Below are 22500 nucleotides of genomic sequence, written 5' to 3'. Positions count from 1 at the left end.
CAGCTTTGCTTGTGTGTCCCCAAGTGAGACAAATATTGGCCTGGGGAGGGCTGGGGGCTGGGGGGGTGGGGGGGGGGGGGTGGGGGGGGGTAGGGTTAGGGTTGGGGGGAGTCTCCAGCTGGCTTGTTGCTGTGCACATGCGGATGTGTGTGTGATGCTTCATGACTCCCTTGCGGCCCTGAACACATCCACTGATATAGAGCACCTCTGTCTAACAGCCTAGCTCTCAACAGCTGCCTCTATCTGTTCTGCTTCTCAAGCTCTCACACACACGCACACACACACACACACGTGCACGCATACACATAATTACACAAACACACACATACATATTCCACAATTGACCCCTGTCTGTGAGACTCTCTCTATATATATATGTGTATGTGCATGTGTGTGTGTGTGTGCGCGTGTGTGTGTGTGTATGTGTGTGTGCATGTGTGTGTGTGTGTGTGCGTGCGTGTTTGTCTGTGTGTGTGTGTGTCTATAATGTGTTTACCTGTCTACTGGCAGTCCAGAACTTTCTCTGAAAGAACTCCAGTTTCATCTGAATCCCGACAGCTGCAACAGACAAGACACATGCCGTAATTGAATAGGGTGCAGGTGGGAGAGCCAGTAAGCGTGTGTGTGTGTGTGTACCGCTAAAATTGTGATTTTCAGGTCTTAAAGGCAGTATATTAACCGGCCTCCCCACAGACAGGCATGTAATAGTTAAGTCTAGCCTTTATCCACTACACAATCCAGCACAGTAAAGATTTAAACAGAGAACAGATTCAGGCTGTATTTCAAAAGGCAAACGTGACAGATAAAATTGAAAATTTGTTTCATTTCATAAAGTTGCGATTAGACAAAGAACAAATCAAAATCTCTCCCTCTCACTCTCTCAGACTATCTTTCTCTCTTTTCTCTCTCTCTCCCCCTCTGTTTCTCCAGGATGAGTGCTGTGGGGCCGGCTGAGGACAGAGCTGTACACACATGCCTGCCCAGCAGGTAAGCACTGAGATTTTGGAGAGAATTCAGCCTTCAAAAAGCCCCTCTGCATGGCATGAGAGGACTTTTTCACTGGGAGCCAAAGAGGGATATAGAAATTCACCACACACACACACACACACACACACACACACACACACACACACACACACACACATACACACACACACACACACACACACACACACACACACACAGACATACACACACACAACATATACACAGCTATACATACACATACAGTGCACCCCACTGACACCTCTACTATGTTTCGTGTTTTGACACACTGATAAAGATAGATATACATTAATATGCATATATACACATACACACATATATTACATACAAAGCACACTTCAAGAAGCCCATAAGCACTGACCGCCAGCCCTATCTAAAACACACACTGCCCCCTGCTGTTGGAGTTATCCTATACGGTCAGCGGATCGGAGCTTGTTTGGCTGGTGGGTGCTGGCCAGCGCCAGGGCTTCCCGTGGCTCTGAGTCTCACAGCAAATGTTTACCGAGGGCCCGCTCCCGGCCAGCGCCCAGCCCACTCCACACCACCCAGCTCCAGCTCCAGCTCCAGCCCCAGCCCACGTCAGTCTGTCCGTCCCCCAGCCCGCCCGGGGAGAAGAGCCCTCTCCCTCTCCCTCTCCATCCGCTCTGCTCCCCTCGCCCGGCGGCACCAGAGGAGCCCAGACACACTGGGCCACGCTGCGCTGCGCTCTCAGCCGAGGGGAGCCGAGCGGGCGGCCCTGCAGCACATATGGTCTCAGGATTTCATGCTCTCGCACGAGTGGCAGAAACAGATGCCCTTTGTGCTTGGCTTCTTTAACAGCTCCATTTCTTAGCCCTGGAAAGGACTTCAGTCAAGATGGAGAATGAAATAAGACAATAACTAAATACTTACAGGACGGAGATAAATGAACTAAAGACACATACACAGACACAGTGGCTTTGCCAGGCCAGAACAACAAGAACTATCAGCTCAATAATTATCAGATGTTTAGCCCTGGAAGTTGTTGAGCTTTTTTATTTGTTAACATTACTGCTGTTGTATGTGAGCATGAAATACATCTTGCAGGTGAGCCAGCACTTTCAACTACCCGTGTCCCCTACACAAAACAACAAGCATACAGTACACATGCACCCACAGACATGCTAGACACATAACACAGTGTAATAAAACAGTCAATCCAGGGGGAATGAACCTCACGCTTGCTTGGACATCTTATTTGTTCTCCCTGAATCTAGGCCTCATCAATCCCAAAATCAACGACATTCCCAAAATCACAGTCATTCCTATTCTAAATGTCTGTGAGTAGATGAGTGACACTTGAAGATTGGTGCAGTTCCACTATGGATTGAAGTTTTCCACAATCCTTCAGAGCAGTTATACACTTACAATGCATCTCTGTGAGATTGAGTGCACACCTACTCAAACTTAAAAATAAACATATCCATCTCTCCTTATGACTCATACTGAGTCATATACCATCAGTTAAGGCTACATGCATGTATCTATGTGTGTGAGAGAGCAGAGAGGGTGTGTGAGTGTGAGTGTGTGTGTGTGTGTGTGTGTGTGTGTGTGTGTGTGTGTGTGTGTGTGTGTGTGTGTGTGTGTGTGTGTGTGTGTGTGTGTGTGTGTGCGGTGTGTGTGTGTGTGTGCACATTGCTAAATGGGTCATGCCTGCCCTTACTCTAGTCATGTTGGCCATTACAGACTGTCACTGTGCTCTGTGTTGTTGCAGCATTGTGCTCCCTTAATGTGATGTAATGCTTTCAACATCCAGAACCACGGCACCTACAGCCATCACATCAGTGGGTTCAAACCCTGAGTTCAAAGTGAGAGGTGTTGATCCATGATGCATTCTGCGAGGCCATGATTCTGATGGAGATGAAGCTCAATCCTTTTCAGTGCAAGCAAAGAGCACTAGCCTGTCCTTCATTTCTATGAACAGATATCCAGGGGTGACCATGGGCATGAAGTTTCACCGCTCGGCCCCTTGCTTCCAAAACAGGCCTCGAAAGGAAGAGCCGCCTCCTCTAAATGGCACCATTTGTTATTTGGAGGCAAACAGGCACGGCCACTTTGAATATGGGGCTCACTCTGAGCAAACAGCCTGATTTGATTCGCTTCCAAACATCACAGGGCCGTGGCTCAGATCCTGTGCCTGGGAACACACCTGGTTCCCCCCAGAACTGTCAATAACGGATCGCCTGACACTCTCCTCCCCGGGCTTCCAGCACACGCCGCCTGCTGCTAACAGCATCCATGCGGTCCTCGGGCACCCATGAAGTGAGAGGCTGACACCGCCATCTGAGCGGAGCAGGGCTGCTGCCCTCAGCAAAAGAACAGACTAGTCAGCAAAGTGAAGCTGACTTTCTTCAGTCAGTAGAGGGGCTAGGGCTCACACAGATATTGTCCTAATTCTTGACCCTAACTGAGCTGGATACAATTTTGGTTTTGGTTGGTTGGTGTATGTGTTAAATATGAATGAGACCATGAACTTGATAATGAGGTTAGATTTGAGAAACACAAGTAGAGCAGAACTATGGAGCGATATTCAAAGGAGTGGAGCGAAACTGAGATCAACATCTGAGTCTTTGCGATCCCTCAGCACATCCAATGATTCGTTGATGTTGTGCTACAAAAATCTCACATGGGATTCTGCCGGCTTAGGTGACTCCAGAGTCTGAGTGGCCTTTAAAGTTCGGAAATATTTTAGGGCCAATCCCTTCACACCCAGCGGCCATGGGCGCTGTAAACACCAGAGGGTGAACGTGTGGGCCTTCCGCCCTGGGCCAGTGCACCTCCGAAGTAGAGCGCTAAGACAGAAAAAAAGCACATTACTGGCTGGAAAGCTAACACCGTGCAACTACCTCTTTAACATTCCCTTGCTCCCAGAGAATGCTGACATTCTCTAGCCACCTTCCTGGACTCCTCCAGCGGGGAGCACGCCAGGGCTCGGTGCAGTTAACAGGCTGTCGCCATGCCTCTCTAGCTCCTCTCTCCACCGCGCCACCTGCACACCCTGTTGCTAAAAACGCCAAAGCGCCGTTCGAGAAGGTAGGAAGGTTCTGATATTAATCGCTCTGAGCGTGCACGTGGTGATACGGCGGCATTCCGACCACGCGCGCCCGAAGCGTCGTGTTTTCTTCTGCATTTAGCCTCCCGCGCGGGAAGAACAGGTGCAGGTTAGCTTGTCAGGGGTGAGGGCCAGTGACTTTCCACCGGCGGTATTTTAAAGAGAGGAAATGCCGCCGCTGGCAGGAGAGGCTAATTTAGGAGACAGGGAGGAGATGCCCTCTGAGGCAGGGGGATCAGGCAAAGTACCCCCTCCCCCTAAACACCCTGTGCCATTAGAGAAGAACATAGTCTTTCAGGAAGTTCAGGGTGTGGCCACATGCCGAGACATTAACTTCAGCAGCAGGAGATAACTATTGCAAGCCAGTGACAGATGGGTGAAAGGATAGGACAGGACCAACAGTAGGATGGAAAATAAAGAGAAAATAAGAATAGGACTGAATTACTGTACATAAATGGGCCTGAAGTCCCACTAATTTAACATCCCTCCAGCAGACAGGCCAAAAAGGGGATTATAGAGATCCAATCCAGTGGATTATGGATTTTCATTTATGATGGGTATGATTACACCAACAGGGCCTCATCTGAGCTGAGCGTGCGTCTTCTGCTTGTGTCTGCATGTGTGTGTGTGTGTGTGTGTTTGTGTGTGTGTGTGTGTGTGTGTGTGTGTGTGTGTGTGTGTGTGTGTGTGTGTGTGTGTGTGTTTGTGTGTGTGTGTGTGTGTGTGTGTGTGTGTGTGTGTGTGTATATTTGCATGTTTGTACGTATGTGTACATTACTTGTGTACACATGTCTTCATCGTGTATGACGAATACATCTGTCAAACTCCACTGGCATATTTCTCGCCCCGCAAACAATGTCACTGCTCGTCTGTACAGCCGCTCTGACCACGCGCAGCCTCGCTCAGCCACCCCCGGCCCCCTTAAGCAGATTGCTTTCCCATCACTATGGATATTACTTTTCCATACAGTACATTTCCACAGGGAGGGGGCAAAATGGCAACGCTGGGATTTCCAGTCCAGGGCCATGTTCTGTATGAAGTGCCTCAGCTTAGCCGCCGCGTCCCACGGAAATCTCTCTGACAGAGCGCGAGAGGTTCTTTTTTCCGCAAAATGCTTGATGGGAAAAGAGGTTTAAATCTGCAGAGGTCAGATCCGGAAGACTTGTCTCTGGCTATGAGCTTTACCCGGGGCTCGCGGGCTGAGTGTGGATTTAGCAGGGATGTGGTGGGGCTCTCCGAGTGGCAGTTAGCTTCAGTGTTTGCAAACTCGCCGTGACGGATGCTAACTTTGGCCACTCACACTGTGATCTACTGTACGCAGCAAAATGACCAGCCAAATGCAGGTTGTGCATGCGAAGACACTGAGGCGAGAGGCAGTGCTACAGGGTACAAAGAGCTCTTGCAAAGACAAGAGGCAATTCATCAGGTTCCTGTGCACAATCTTGGATTCAATTCTCCAATTCCCAATTATAAAATAATCAGTATTCATATCTTACCATCATTTTCTACAAGCTTCTGAGGATGGCCTGGCTCATAAAGCCATGACAAACTGATTGGGATTGGTTATTTTTATGTGTGTATTTGTCTGGCATAATGGACAAGGAGGTTATGGCTCTCTGAGTACCATATGATACCATATGATCTTGATATGATCTTGCCCTCTCAGAACAAAATACAATACCATATATCTACATACAGGAAAACTGTCTGAGCCCATTCATACACAAGTGTAAACACACACACACACACACACACACACACACACACACACACACACACACACACACACACACACACACACACACACACACACACACACACACACACACACACACACACACACACACACACACACAAATTAATACATACAGAAATACACCCACACCAAATCCACCACACATACTTCAAGCAGGCCCTGTGCGTCTGTTGAAAGTGGGTCAGGAAGAGTGTTTATGTGGATTGGATGATAATAATCCCTTTTACGGTATTCCAACCCATAGCAGGTCCTGGGGTGAAGTAATAAGCTTTGTAAACCCTGAATATGCGTGTGTGTGTAGTAATTCATTTTGTGTGAAAAAAAATCCACACCTTATAAAGATAAGGCCACCCTTTACGAAAATTTCACAGAGAGTAAAACGTCACACTCACATAAAATTCAAATCAAACGTGTCCCACCTGACTGTCCCCAAGCCACCGCAGCACCTCTGACATCAGCAGGGCACCCTTGTCATCCGGCAGCTAACAAATCTGATTTGAGTTAATCCGCCGGGATTAAGCCCATAAATATAAACATATTTCCAACAGGCAAATCCTCAAACGGAGTGAAATAGAGTGAGACGTTGCGGGGTGGACAGGTAGGACATGTCCTCCGCAATCCACTCCGGATGAGGATAAGAAGACAGGTTACGCTCATGATGAGATTATGCAACCAATTTTTATTTCTCTGGGAGATATTTCACATCGTACACGCAATGAGCACATGCGCACACACAGACCCACACACTGTCAAATATAGCTTCCCTGACCAATGTATATATGCACACAGACAGGCATGCACATAATTTCACACATGCATGCCTGCAGACACACACACACACACGGACACATGGACAAACACACACACATAGGAATACTCACACACAAAAATGCATGCACGTGCAGGCACACACACGATCACACATACCCAACAACGCACCCACACACACCCACACATGTTCACTCTCTAGAGCCTGGGCCAGCCTCTCTCTCTCTCCCTCTCTTTCTTTCTCTCTCTCTCTCTCCATCCTTCTCTCTCTCTCTCTCTCTCTCTCTCTCTCTCCGCTCCCCCCGTGAGGGGATGGGAAGGGCTGCGTTGGTGAGAAGCGCACGGCTGGCAGCTCAGAGCTGCGTGAGTTGCCCGCCAGCATTGGGTGCGCTCCTGTGTGCCAGTGCAGATAAGCACATCACAGCCCGTGGAGCAGAAACCAGCACAGCCATGAGAGCTCGCTGCTTCCTCCGCTACTGCTGCTGATGCAAAAACACAGCATCTCGTTTCACATACTCAAGGCTAACCACGTACTAGCTCACCGTTTACAAGGTGTTTGTCTCGATGTGTATGAGGGGCAGTCTGTGATTGTGTATGTGTTTGTCAGTATGTGTGTATCTGTTGATGTTTATTCATTAATTTAATCATGTCACTTGCAAAAGCACAACACGAAAAGTGTTTTCTATCTTTCTGTGTATGCAGCGTTATGAGAGTCTTTGATTGTGTAAGTGTGTGTGTGTGTGTGTGTGTGTGTGTGTGTGTACACTGTGTGTCTGAAGAGTATGTATGTGATTAAATGAATGGTGAGTCTTGGAGAAGCATCTGCTCTGGGGAAATCAGCTGATCATAATCATGTTATATAAAAGCCTAAAGTTATTTGGCCCTCTATTTCATTCATAATTTCATAATAAACTGTGTCCTCCTTTCACCCTCCTCTTCTCCTCCTTATTTCAACTCTTCTGCCTCTTCGAACACTCTTTTCCTGCTTTCACATTAATCTATTAAGCCTGGATGACACGTGTGAATGTGTGTGTGTGTGTGTGTATATGTGTGTGTGTGTCAGTGAAGGAAAGTCACTTTGTCACATGGTGTGACATTATAACATGTGTGTGAGTGTCACAAACTGGCGATTGGCAACGACTGTGTGACTATTAGTGTGATTGTGTGTGTGTGTGCATAAATATGAGAGGAGAGGATGTGTTTGTCATAAAATATGTTACTCAGGATCATTTGCAGTGTGCAGGATTCTGTTTGTGCAAGTCTGTGTGTGTAACAAATTTCCTTTTGGCATGTTTGTGTCGACTTGTGTGTACATTGAGCTATAAGTGTGTGTGTGTGTGTGTGTGTGTGTGTGTGTGTGTGTGTGTGTGTGTGTGTCAGCACTGATTAGCTTTGGGCATGTGTGTGTGTGTGTGTGTGTGTGTGCCTGCGTGTGCTGTGCTGCTTAGCTCTGGGCATGTTCTGCCCGTTCTCTGCCTGCTCTTGAAATGTGATGTCACTGGAGCGAGGAAGCTAATAAGCAGCACTGTGCCAAGCGGAAATATCCAAATAGCTGTGCACGAAAATGTGTGTGTGTGTGTGTGTGTGTGTGTGTGTGTGTGTGTGTGTGTGTGTGTGTGTGTGTGTGTAAGTGTGTGTGCACGCCTCAGTATATGTAATCCCTAATTCAGTCCCATTGTGTGCAAACATGTGTGTGTGTGTGTGTGTGTGTGTGTGTGTGTGTGTGTGTGTGTGTGTGTGTGTGTGTGTGTGTGTGTGTGTGTGTGACTATGTATGCATTTGTATTGATAGGTTGCGGGGGACTGTTTAGACAGATTAATCCTGGGAAAATGGAAAAGCTCCAGCCTTTCCAGTATGATTTAAGAGGCACAGCTGACACACTCTCATTCTCACCAGTACGACACATCAAAGACAGACAGACAGACAGACTGACAGACACACACACACACACCACACACACACGGAGACAGAGAGAGAGGAGAGAGAGGGAGAGAGAAAGAACATGTGAAGCGTAGGCATAAAGGAAGATATGGAGGAAAACAGGACAGACAAACAGAGAGGGAGGGAGGGAGGGAGGGAGAGAGAGAGATAGAGGGTTAGAGAGAGAGAGAGAGAGATAGAGCGAGAGGGTTAGAGAGGGAGAGTAAGGGGGAGCCAAAGAGATAGACATGCAGAAGGGCTATGAAGAGATGATGATGAAAGATAGCATAAGTAAACGGAGGGTGTAAAAAGAGCAAGTGTGGGAGAGAGAGGGAGGAAAAAAGAGCACAGGAGAGTTGGTCTCAAAAGAGAGAGGGGGAGTGAGAGAGAGAGAGAGAGAGAGTGAAAGAGAGACAAACAGGGAAGCGTCTGAGTGAGAGATAGAGCGGGCAGAGTGGTACCACTCCACAGGAACTACTCCACAGCGCACTTGCTCTCGCTGGCTCGCGCTCTTTCTCTCTCTCTCTAACATACACACACACACGCACACAAGCGCACACACACACAGTCACACGCTCACATAGCTCTCTCTGGACTGGCCGCAGAGATGGGGTCAGCCACTGAGACCAGCGATGAGGACCAGCATCCAACGGACATAACAGTTTGACACTGAGCCACACACAAACACACTCTCAAACACAAACACACACTCACACACAGTGAGGGACTACTGTACTTCATCTCCAACTAAATCTTACAAGAGGAAGAGGAGTGGTCTATCAGCCATGAGAGGTAAGACCCAAAGCTCATATCTATCCTATAATAATCTTAGATTCTTATTTGAGCAGTGACCAGCTACGGTCTGTTGTAACTTGGCAACATGAGCCTCTGACAGGCGCTGTAATTCTGTGCGATCAATATTAACTGGCTTCTGTGACAATGTTATTCTCAACGGAGCCCAAGCGTGAACAGGCTTAACATTGAAACGTGGGAACGTGTATGATCATATTATGTGTACTCACTGCTAAAACAGTGCTGATCTGTCTTAGTTGTTTTTTTTCCTTCAAATAAATGCCTGAAATGGCACTCACTTATGTTCCAGCTCTACATTGCGTTGAATTCTGGCAGTACCGCGATTAAGACAGCTATGATTTGATCGAGATAACAATGTTTTGATGCTGTCACTCTGAGCATCTGATGCTGCATGTGCTACTAAAAGGCAAGAGTAGCCACATTGCATTGGTTGAGAGGACAATTTCTGAAAGACCTCTGAGTCTCTGAAAGACCCCAGAAATATCTTGCTCTGAAAAAAAAAAAAAAAAATGATGTGTTTATTTATGTGAGCCTTGTCCAGTGCAATGGTTGTAAGTGTGATCTCAAGTGTGTGTGTGTGTGTGTGTGTGTGTGTGTGTGTGTGTGTGTGTGTGTGCGAGTGAGAGAGCGACTGAATATGTCTGTAAGGTTAAGTTCTGACCATAGACCTTCACCTGAGCTTAGTATCACTGTGGCATTAGTTACCTAACAACACTCCTCTGACAGATGGCACGGTCTGAATAAGAGAGGATGAGTTGATTCAAACACTGGTCAGTGGAGAGGAGTGGGGTAAGTTGAGCCGGGGTGAGGGGGTAGGGAAGGGGGCAGAACTTCCTCTGCTCATTAAGTTGATATTCATGTGCTTAATTCATCCACACCACTGCCCAGGGTCCTGCAGCCTCAGCCGCTCTCCCAAATAAAAGGCTTCAAACACAGACACAGGGCATCAAGGCTCTCTCATGAGTCAGGACTGGAGTGCTCTGTTCAAAAAAGCACACAATAGGCACTGCCAGACCACTGCTTTGTTTGTTTTGGGATGAGTATATGTGTGTTTGTGTGTGTGTGTGTGTGTTGGTGTGTATTTCTGAGTATGAATGTGTGCATGTGTGTGTGTGAGTGTGTGTTGGTATGTGTGTGCGTGTCTGTGATGGCCTTTGTGCATCTGTCTAAAGGGTCAGGGCCAGAGTGCTTTTTTGAACCAAGCAGACTGTGTGTGTGTGTGTGTGTGTGTGTGTGTGTGTGTTTGTGTGTGTGTGTGTGTGTGTGTGTGTGTGTGTGTGTGTGTGTTTGTGTGTGTGTTTGTGCCTGTTTGAGTATGTCCCGAGGTAAGTGCCAGAGTAGTTTGGCGCTGTTTGCGCAGTATGTCCAGAGTCTCTGGTGGCAGCGGTCGACTCATGCCTACTATAAATACAGCACCAGTCTAAGAAAGGAGACATTTTAAAGAGCCAGCAACAGAGCCTGACCTTGACATAAACAGAGGAAGTCCTAAGAAGTGCGCCACACACCCCTGAAACAGGAAGAGAGCCTTGAAACTCAGAGCAGGGTGGTCAATAATTATGGATAATTGACTTTGGCAGAGCGATCGCAGAATGGACAAGTCTTAAAGGGCAGATATCTGGTGTTGGAACAGTTGCATGTTTCCATTGCTGTCCACTGGCACAGCAGACGCAGAGACAAATAGGGCTTCCTCAGTGGTGTCCAGTTGCATGCTGGGATTTATGTGGGGTCATAGAGAGCTGTTCGCAGTATGTAGTCTTTCCTGATGTCTCAACACTGAAAAGTGGGTAATCAATAAAAGTTTTTTTTTGCTTCCTGTTTGTCTTCACAGGGGGTGTGTTCAAAGCATTTGTCGCGCTCCTATTGGTCCACGTGGCATCGCCCTGCCCGAAGGAGTGCTCGTGCGACGCCGAGGCCAAGTCGGTGGACTGCCGCGGCCGGGGCCTCTACGACATCCCGCGTCACCTTCAGTCCGACACGCTGGAGCTGCTCCTGCAGGACAACCGCATCCGCGGCCTGGGCTCCATGGTGTTCCGCGACGTTCCGCAGCTGCGCGTGCTGGACTTGACCAACAACTCCATCACGTCGGTGTCGCCCAGCGCACTCCTGGGCCTGCGGGTGCTGCAGAGCCTCAGCCTGGGCCACAACGCCATCCGCGAGCTGGACCGCCGGCTCCTGGGCTCAGTGCGCAACCTCACGCTGCTGGATCTGTCGCACAACGTCATCACTGGGCTGCCCGGCGCAATGGCCGACAGCATGCGGCAGCTGCGGCACCTCTTTCTGCGCAACAACCGGCTGCAGAAGCTGGACCGCGGCCACCTGGAGGCGCTGGAGAGCCTGGAGGAGCTGCAGCTGCGGGGGAACCCCTGGCGCTGTGACTGCCACATGATCGCCCTCAAGCTCTGGCTGGAGACCTTCCGCTTCAAGGGTAGGTGGCCCAGCAGGGGGTTCAGTGGGGGATTATGGGAAAAGGGGCACTATTTGGACGGCATGGAGAATTCTGACTATGTTGATATGGATGTTAAGAAGTTACCTCAGCTAACCTGTAAGTACGCTAAGTACTACACTACGTGAACACATACTCATAGGAGAGGGTTCCTGTGTACAGGCACACACAGTTCCACTAAATGGGTGGTACCAGTACTGATTCAAAGTTTGGTAATCTGAATCGCCAAGTAAAAAGATTGTTCCGATTAGTTGGGAAGTTTGGAACTGTTTTGTGCAAGGTCAAAATTTGCTCCAATTAGCCTCGTTCAGTGGCTGTCTCACTGGGAGCAGCAGAAGAAAAGAGCCCATCACTAAGTCCAGCAGTGCTGAAGTTGTGAGCATGCACTCTGGTTCTGGTTCTGCTGAATCTGGCAGGATGTGAGCAGGCTCGAGCTGTAGGTGGCTATTGATCGCTTCGTCATGTGTGGGATTGTGGGCGCAACTTTGACCAGTGCCCTCAAGACAGAACGAGCAAAACAGCGCAAAAGGACAACATGAATATATTCATCGCTTTGCAAAACTTCTCATTCTAGGTAAAGACTGGTGACGCCACTCACAAAGACACCAGAACTAAGAAGTAACTTGCTGCCAAACCCGGAGAGAGAGAGTGTGGGAGAGAGAGAGAACGAGAGAGAAATAGAGAGAGAGAGAGAGAGAGAGAGAGAGAGAGAGAAGGACAGAGAAGAAGGGAGAGAGAGAGAGAGAAGGACAGAGAAGAAGGGAGAGAGTCCTCTACAGAAATGGTACTGCAGAATCTGAGTCAGACTACAGGTTCTGTTACTGACAGCGCTGAGGGCTGTGCAGACCCTAGAGGGCCCAGGGATCCTCCTCTTCAGGGCCGGGAAACAGAGCTGCTGCAAAGACACGCGTGACGATACTGAGTGGGTTTGGATTACACAGGGCTCCGGGTCGGTGCTGCTGCTGCCGCTCTCTTTTTAAATAGACCCACTTCAAAGGCACAGCAGGAGATAGGAGGCGAGTGGGAATACTCTGACTGCGTTGAAAGCTATGCACAAATCAGAACTGATATTCAAGCACGTTATTACCGATGTGGCTGTTATGGTTGGCAGTGTTTTTTTTGTCCTTCACTCACACAAGGAAGAAGTGGCGTTCCTCTTTGGCAGGCGCCGTTAGGGTTCGGTGCTTTAGTAGGGCACGGCCACTGTCATCTGATGGACATCACTGCAATGTCAACAACAATCCCTCATCAAAGGGTGCTAACATCAGTGGCAGATAAGGCAGACAAAAGGTATAAACCACTTGGGGGGGCAACAGAACATATGCCTGTTGACAACTACTGTGTCTGTGTGTGTAAACACACAATTGTTAAAGTCAGCCAGTCTTTTTGAGGATGAGTTCAGAGTTCAGAATCAGGTTATATGGCAGAAAATCCATAAATTAGAGCGCAATTTGATCTAAGTCTAATTTGATACAGTCATGATGAGCAATAAATCATGAATGCCGTCCAGCTGGAACGTAGCCCTCACACTGGACTAAGTAAATGTCTCTCCAGCCCTAAAGGGTGAGCACTGTCCTCCATTTGCAAACGGATCAGTCCTAACCAGCTTCTTTACTCAGTGCTGCTCATCAGGCATCCTGGTCTATGTTGTTTTTACTTAGCATTAGCGCTTTCCTTGATATTGCTTCCAAGTAGCTCTGAAACAATGACCTGGTTTTTCATGGCACTGCTACAGCTCATATCTGAGGGAAATGAGAGCCAAGATGGCGGGTGGGTGAGTGCGAGCGGAGCGGAGCGTGCTGTGATGGGCTGGATGTGGGGGGCGCTGAGGTGTGAATGTCATCAGTCACGGCCACTCTGGAGGAGAGAACCCATTGTGGCTCAAAGTAAAAGTCCAAAGCAACTCCTCATTATGGGAAAGGCACAGATATAAACATAGAAAAAGGCAGGGTGGGGGGGAAAGCAGAGAGGGAATAAGCGAGAGAATGAGAGAGAGAGAAAGAGAGGAAGAAAAAGGACATCCTATTAGGCAGTGTAATGTAATTTGAAAATTCAGTGACTTTGGTCCCAGCCCCCACAGCAAGTGAGGCAATCTGGATTAAACCAGCTAAACATTTTGTCCAATTAGCTAAGGAAGGGGGAGTCAGAAAGAGAGAAGAGGGAGAGGAAGAGGAAGAGAAAGAGGGTAGAGGGGAGTGGGGCAGGGGGCTGTAGCATTATTAATATTATTTTTATCAGTTGAGTAATAGGAATGTTATGTCGCAGCTGTTCCCTCTAGTCACACTCACACACACACACACACACACACACACACACACACACACACACACACACACACACACACACACACACACACACAACACAAACACACATTCATACACACTTCAAAGCCCTGCAGTCAAATTCAACAACATACCATCATGACCCCATCATAATATGTAAATTTATTGAATCCACAACAGGAATCTTACATGGGAGTTTCTTAAGCAGATATGATGGGTAAGAGCTCACACATAACCACATCTAGACCCAGAGAGACAGACCAAAACCAGCCCGCTACACGTGCTCAGCAGCCTCATCTCCAACCAACCATCTCCATTCGTCTTCACCAACATATAAATAGACCCATTAGACAGGCACCATGGCGAACATCCCATGGCTATATTAATTCATTACCAGCAAACAGACCGTGAAGCATTCGGGGGGCTGAGAAATTGACAAAAATGAAATTCATGAATTCAACAAATTAGCTGTGTAGGCTGCTGTGCATGTGTGTGTGTGTGTGTGTGTGTGTGTGTGTGTGTGTGTGTGTGTGTGTGTGTGTGTGTGTGTGTGTGTGTGTGTGTGTGTGTGTGTGTGTGTGTGTGTGTGTGTGTTTGTGTGTGTAAGACAGAGAGAGTACTAATCTCTCCCCCATGTCTGGATCACATTGGGGTTGTTCTCTTCACTTGACAGCACTTGAGTCTTCCCAGCAGCACCCTGCTCTGAGCGGAGAACACCGCTGCTCCTGCCCCATCATGCCACTGACCTCAATTCACAGCCGAGGGGCCCAAGGCCTCATTCTCACTCGCACTCTCAGGCTCAGGCTCATTCTCATTCAGAGCAGCTCGCAGTTTGAAATTCAAATGACACATATTAGAATACATTCAGGGCGATGAGGCACATGTGCTCCAAGCACACGGGGAAACAGATGGGTAGGAGAAAGGACAAGGGAGTAGATCAGCGAACGACAGAATGACAGAGTTAAAGGGAGAAAGTAGGTAGGTGAGAAAGAGAAAAAAGTAAAGAGGGGAAAAATGAAATAAAGACGGAAAGTTCGGTGACATTTTTTCCCCTGCCTCCTCACAATAAAACTTGCCTTGCAGAGCACGCTTTCCTTGCCTGACCTGTAGATGTTAACGTCTCGTTAGCTCTCCTCAGGTAATTGACATTTATTAGCATCGGGATGAGATCAGCGAGGCGCTAAACAGCTGCGCGCGTCTCCTGCTTGGCTCGGGCCTAATTACGGGCGAGGAGACTGCACAATGGCAAACACACGGTTGGAGCCTCCCACCACCGAGAACAGAACGCGCCGGAGCAGCTGGTGTGGTCTGCGTGTGGTCCGGGGGGAGAGAGAGAGAGGCTACCTGTCAGGTTACTTCCTCTGACTGCGCGGGCAATACTACCCAGCAGGGCAGGGCTGGGGACCGACAGCGACTACAGTACAGACGATACAGCGTGTGGCCATCAGTGTGTTCATCTCCATTCATGATGCTCAGGTGTGGGGGCACTGCTGTGTTTACCACTGAGTCTGTGACAGAGCAGAAACTCTCTCCAAACAAAAGCCGCCAGGCGATGCACCTGCCGTAAGACGACCATACGGACTGAGACTCTGCACTGCCCGATTGGGAACATATTCTCGCATCATCCTGTTTACAAATTGTTTACATAACTTGTTTACATATATACACAAAAATGTACATGGTTAAATTTGCCGACATTTAACCAGAACAGTAAAGGCAAGCAGTGGGTGAGGCAAAAATGTTTCTAAAACTAATTATAAACAGTCTTTCTAGAAACATCTGCAAAATGATAAAGTGACCATTTGTTAATTTTTTTATCATTTCTGAGATACTATTATTATTATGATGATGAAGTTTTGATATCCTGCTTTTGATCTCTCCCTCCCTGGCCCGCTCCCCCAGGTGGTGTGGTGGACGAGGTCACCTGCACTCAGCCCGACCCCATGAAAGACAAGGACCTGCAGCGGGTCCCCTACGAGCTCTTCCACTCCTGCATGGCCACCAGCTACCACTACCTTTTCTCCAACCTCCGCCACCTGGAGACCGAGCACCGACACAGGGTAGACCTCCTGCACCTGCCCGAGCTCGCGGGCGGGGGAACCGAAGCCGGCCAGCTGCCGGAGTGCGAGCCCAAGCAGCGCCCGCGGCCCGTCAACCTGCGGCACGCCATCGCCACGGTGGTGGTCACGGGCGTGGTGTGCAGCATCGTGCTCCTGATGATGGTGGCGGCGGCCATCTACGGCTGCGCCTACGCGGCCATCATGGCCCGCTACCAGCGCGACCTGAAGAAGGCCGAGCAGAGGGCGGCGGCGGCAGTGTCCCTGCCAGAGAAGGATAAGGACAAGGAGGCGAAGGGCACGGCCGATGAGAAGGAGCCGCTGGAGAACACCATAGCGTGAGGGAGGAGGAGCACACGCTCGCAGGGATGCAAACGGAACTCTGAGCCACTGGGATGGGACTGGAGTCCGGTATGCGTCGGAGGATGCAAAGATCCTAACACACAGACGGGATAGCTGACGCCAACACACACGCAGATGCACACACACTCAGTCACACACATATACATATACTAAAGCACACACACACACACACACACACACACACACACACACACACACACACACAAACAAACAAATATACACACCAAAACATATGCTAAACCATGACCAAAGCAACATACACACAGACAACATACGCACATGTACATTTCTAAAATCTACCCCCTTTTCCAATGGATACCTACAAAAACACAAATACACTCTCTTTATATGAACAAAACAATGAACCTCTGAAAACTCCAGACAGGAACACACAAACCACACACTCATCACACACCACACACACACACACACACACACACACACACACACACACACACACACACACACACACACACACACACACACACACACACACACACACACCATCATCATCATCATCATCAAGGCACTCACCCATCCCTGTTGTTTAGACTGCAGAGAGAACTGGAGTTGGTGCTGAGCTGTTTATCTGGCAACTAAGGAGCCAAACCAAATCTTTTCAAAGAACCGAACATGACACTGCTCCTCGTCTTTGCCCCTTTAACACATCCAAGCCTCTGGCCGATTCCTGGGAGTCCTGGATGTTTGGACCCCGCACAGGACTGGTACTGGAAAATGTGAAATGGATTTGACTTCTGCCGTGTGTGGTGTTGGCCAAAGATACGTAGAATACATATCAGTGACTCTTTCATGACGACGGGCCGACGATGGTGAGCCCGTTGAGTTCTAAAGCACAAATGGCATTATGTACTGTATCTGCTATAGCAGTGGTCAGATCTTTGATTATTTTTATTTTTGTTTCGCTGGTTGTTTGAGTGTCAACATTTGTGGGTCAGGTGGGACTTTTTTATTCTTTGTGTGTGAAAAATGGGCCTATCAGGGTGTGACTTGGAAAGTAGGCAGCTGCTAATTGTGCATATCCTGTATTCCTGTGCGTCATAAGCAGGGGTGTGTATATTTTAGGTTTCTATAAGGTCTGTGTCTATCGTGGAGTGTAAGCCTCTGTGGTGAATGATGGATGCTCAAAGTGTATGTGGAAGGTTGGAAATTCCTTTTTGTTTGCATAAGTGAGGATGGGTGTGTGTTTGTAGTTGTCTGCATCTCTATATACGTGTGTGTGTGTGTGTGTGTGTGTGTGTGTGTGTGTGTGTGTGTGTGTGTGTGTGTTTATTGTGTACAAAAGAGTATTTCATTTTTGTTTGTTTCTGTGGTGTGACTGAGTACTGCTACCGTTTTAGCAATAGCATCTCTAGTCTAATACCTTCCAGAAAAGACAAAACTGTCTCATAAAGCAATATAGGGAACTGGGAATTAAATGGGATGAAGTCAATGGGATATCTTATTTGGAGATGTTTTTAGTGGGGCATTTTGACATGTTTTGGTTTGTTGTGGAGAGTGGAGAGTGAACAGGACTTGGCCACAAATGTGGAGTCTGGTAGACATTTGATTCTTCCATCAGGACGTGTGCCAAGCTTTTCCTCTACTAAGTGCTAATGATTTGAAACCAGCCAAACATTGATAGCTCACAAAGCTGTGAAATTGGGCATGATGCTAAATAGGATCAAAAGGGGGAAATAAATCAACACACAAGCACGCACACACACACACACACACACACACACACACACACACACACACACACACACACACACACACACACACACACACACACACACACACACACACACACACACATATACACAAACACACACTCATCCAAACAGTGAAATGGTGTGAAGGACACAGGGTTAGTTCTATCGTGATGGACAGTAGCTTTATCCAACTTACATAACAAGAGGAAACGAAAAGCCCAGCAACGGATTAGAGAGGGAAAAAAATGAACAGAATATAGAAGAAGAGAAGAGAAGAGGACAGGAGAGAAGAGGAGAGGGAATAGGAGGAGTGCAGAGGAAAGGAGAGAAGAGGGAGGACGCTTTTTATGTTCGTGTGCTGAGGCTGTTTCTGACCCTTACACCACACACACACACACACACACACGGATCTGCCTGTTATATTTTTATCACAAACTCACATCAGGGACTAACCCCTCAGGGGATCACACAACCCTTTTTTTCTTTCCGTACACACACAGGCAGACACACACACACACACACACACATACACACGTACAGACACATAGACACACACACACACACACACACACACACACACACACACACAGTGTTGCCTACCCTCTGACACATCCTCGCGTCAAGAACACTGTTTTCAGTCACACGCTGGACAATGTGAGGTCCAAAACAGCCTGGAACCACACCAAAGATCTGTGCTCACACCACAGATCGGCTGTCTGTCCATCCATCCGTTGCTCATCCACACACACACACACACACACACACACACACACACACACACACACACACACACACACACACACACAGACACACACACACAGCGTACGTTCGCCATTGCCCAGGGTGTGTGATGTCACAGAGCTGTCTGGTTAGGTTAGCACTGAGAAGCACACACATGTATCTCAGGCACGGTTGAGCAGGGAGAGAGGCACTGCATCCTGACCAGCCTATGCAAAAGCCCCCGCACCAATACATGCTCAGCGCAACCGCCATAGGCAAACAACCACCATTACACCAAATACAGAAACAAAATGGCTGATCAGGGAAAATGACTGTGTTGTTGCCCACATGATGAGTGCGATGCAAAGTATTGTGTTTGTGACTTCAGGAATGGGAGAAATTATGAACATAGCATGAAAGGATGGACGGACAATGGTGTCTCTATGCAAAGCTGTGTTGGCGATACTATAAATACTCCACATGCTCAGTTGCGGTGGTCTCCCTCCCCTTATGTAAGGTAGTCAGGGTAACATTCTTGTGCAGACAGCTACAGGCCACTGTGTAGGTGTCTGCTACGCCTGCTGAACTGAGAAAAACAACAAGTGTGAGGGGTAGTTCTACTCTTAGTAACAACACTGTTGTTCATGTTTTGTTTGTTGATGTACCGTCAGATGTCCTTTTGAATAACTGAGAATAAATTCATGGAGGAGAGCTTTGCTGTGATTTAAGTGTGGAGATTTTTGTTCAGGCAGTGCTTTATTTGGTACTGCTCATGCCTGTCGTAAATATAGGCTGTGTGCATTATCTTGTTTATCTTATGTATTCATTTTTAACATTGCACCGTGAAGCTATGAAATATGCACCGCATCCATCACTTCACGGTGTTTGTGTGTGTGTGTGTGTGTGTGTGTGTGTGTGTGTGTATGTGTGTATGTACGTGCGTGTATGTGTGTGTATGCGTGTTTGTAGGCATCTCTACAGGTGTGTGTGTCAGCACTATCCAGACCTTACAAATTGCCTTAAGACTGTGTGCGTGCGTGTGTGTTCTGCTCCAGTGGATAACATCATCCTAAGGCTCCTGGACTTTCTCATGTGAGATATTTATTTGTGGCCCATTCACCTGTTACTACTCCTTCAGAATCACTCATTAACAGAGAGACAGACACAAAAGACACAGAGACAGAGACAGAGACAGACAAAGACACAAACACACATATTCATAAACATACACATACACATACACATACACATACACATACACATACACATACACATACACATACACATACACATACACATACACATACACATACACATACACATACACATACACATACACATACACATACTCATACACATACACACACCAAGTCTGAATGAAATGGGGACTATAGAGACAAATAGTCAGAACGTACAGTAAATGTCCATGTCCATATTAACTGACATCTTTAGTCTCCATCATCATCCCTCTGCCTCCCTAAAGTCTAAAGTACTTTACTATACTCATATCACAATCTGCAACTTACAGGTTTTCTATGTTCAATACTTAACCCAGGGAATCCTTCGCCAACGTCCTCTGTCTTCCTTTGCCATCCACCCCCACACATAATGACACACACACACTAAACATACGCACACGCACACACGCACACACACACAGGGACAACCGCTGATGCAGTGGTAATAATGAGCACTATTATAACAAGCTTTGTAATTGGAGCACAGCTGTCAGCTCTGCTTTAAGGCTTCAGAATGCACGCAATCTCTCTCTCTCTCTCTCTCTCTCTCTCTCTCTCTCTCTCTCTCTCTCTCTCTCTTGTCCCTGGCTCTTACACACTCTCACACACAAGCACACATCCATAAAAAAGTTAAACACACACACACCAAATAAACAAATGTACACACACAAACACACACACAAAGGGACAAGTCAGCTGTAGGCATTTGCAGCCTGGGTTACCTCAAGGACCTAAATAACCTTCCAGGGTGTTCCAAAACAACTCAGTGATTCCACCATGTGGTAAAGTGTGCCTAGGGAAGGCAAGCATGAAAATAACCAGCAGTGCACCAAGGCACACTTTCTGTTTTGTCCTTTTTCAGCATCTCACATCACTGTTATTATACTGAACAGAGAGAGAGAGAGAGAGAGAGAGAGAGAGAGAGAGAGAGAGAGAGAGAGAGAGAGAGAGTGAGGGAGGGAGGGAGGGAGAGAAAGACAAAAAGAAACGTGGGATGAACCAGAGGCTGGTGTGAGTGAGTGAGTATGTGTTTGTCCCCTTATTTTTTCCTCCCCAGGGCACATATTTGGACACAGGAATCTGCCAAGTAAAATGAGATGCTGATCATCTTGAAAACAGTGAGCGAGTTGGAGCCACACACAGCAGAACACACACAAACAAAAAACACACACACACAAACTGCCCCCCCCCCCCCCCCCCCCCCCCCCCACACACACACCACACACACACACACACACTTTAATCTGGACTGGCCTTACCCACCCAACACAAATTCCATCAAATACGCTCCACACACTCACACATGCTATGCAAGCCATTTTCATCCTGTTCCGCACATTATGCAAACATGCAACATCCATCTTATCAGAGGCATCGCTGACATCTCTTCACCCTGGCCACACACATCATTCAAACAAAGGCCCAACAAGCAGGCAGTGTCTCCTTCCTCAGCATCAGCCCCAGAATGTGCAGGGGGAACTCTGGCGTGCCGTGCTCCTCTTCTCCATCTGCCTGTCTACTGGGCCCTCTGCACACAGCACCACTGGCAAGTAGGGCTAGCCCAGAGGCATCTACTGATTGCCCAGTTTAAAGAGAGAGAAAGACACACCGAGAGGGAAAGTGTGTCAGAGAGGGAGAAAGAAAAAGAGAGAGAGACAGAGAGAGAGAGTCGGGCTGCAGAAACTGTTGACCTCCCAACTTACAAGTGCACAAAATAAAGACAAAAGTCCGGACACCTATTTGTGTGTGTGTGTGTGTGTGTGTGTGTGTGTGTGTGTGTGTGTGTGTGTGTGTGTGTGTGTTAGTGTGTGTGTGTGCGTGTGTGTTTGTGAGAGAGAGAGAAATAGAGAGAGAGAGCAAAAGAAAGAGAGTGTATGTGGTCTGAGCTAAAGCAGCTCTTTAAACCTCAACATTTGAGCACAACCCCATGAAATATCTTCACATGTAAACCGGGAGTGCAATCCATGCTAGCGTGACCTATCGCTACTCCTAAAGCCATTCGCCTCATGTAGTACACTGCCATGACTGGTCTCCATGACAACCGGAGGAGGAAGTGAGGCCTTACCTGCAGCGATGGGTGACTTCCTCTCATCCAGGAGCTGAATGGCTGTACTGGCCAACACCACGCTGTTGTTTTCATTTCCTGGTGAACACACACACACAAACAGAGCTAGAAGAAAATGTTTGAACATTTATTGCACCCACAGTAAATTCAAAATTATCTTACTGCAACCCTGTGAATAAACCAACGCCACCCGCCGGCCCGCATGCAAATATACAGAAATTCCACAGCAAGGTGGCACATACACTGCAATACGGTGAAAACCTCACCACTGACCAACATTGACACACT

The 22500-nt window shown here is 47.9% G+C and overlaps 2 protein-coding genes across 2 annotated transcripts in view; one reads left to right on the top strand and one right to left on the bottom strand.

Moving 5' to 3' along the window:
• Window positions 1-22500, bottom strand: part of cacna2d3a (calcium channel, voltage-dependent, alpha 2/delta subunit 3a) — a gene marked incomplete at its 5' end in the record, with an annotated part of 162966 nt that overhangs the window by 22954 nt on the left and 117512 nt on the right. Inside the window, 2 exon segments of the mRNA XM_080854608.1 lie at window positions 497-558; window positions 22213-22290. Of these exon segments, the coding sequence (XP_080710734.1) occupies window positions 497-558; window positions 22213-22290 (140 nt within the window).
• On the top strand, window positions 8746-19713 carry lrtm1 (leucine rich repeats and transmembrane domains 1). The gene is made up of 3 exons (XM_080854609.1): window positions 8746-9311; window positions 11161-11757; window positions 15960-19713. The coding sequence occupies exons 1-3, from the start codon at window positions 9305-9307 to the stop codon at window positions 16454-16456; spliced, it is 1101 nt and encodes a 366-aa protein (XP_080710735.1). The 5' UTR covers window positions 8746-9304; the 3' UTR covers window positions 16457-19713.

This window comes from Sprattus sprattus, assembly GCF_963457725.1.
Source record: "Sprattus sprattus genome assembly, chromosome: 16".
Lineage (NCBI taxonomy): Eukaryota > Metazoa > Chordata > Actinopteri > Clupeiformes > Clupeidae > Sprattus > Sprattus sprattus.
This window is presented reverse-complemented; position numbering and strand designations above follow the sequence as displayed.

Coding starts and splice junctions, on each gene's coding strand:
- lrtm1 (XM_080854609.1), top strand. Junction 11,758..15,959: donor GGAGACCTTCCGCTTCAAGG/GTAGGTGGCCCA, acceptor CCGCTCCCCCAG/GTGGTGTGGTGGACGAGGTC.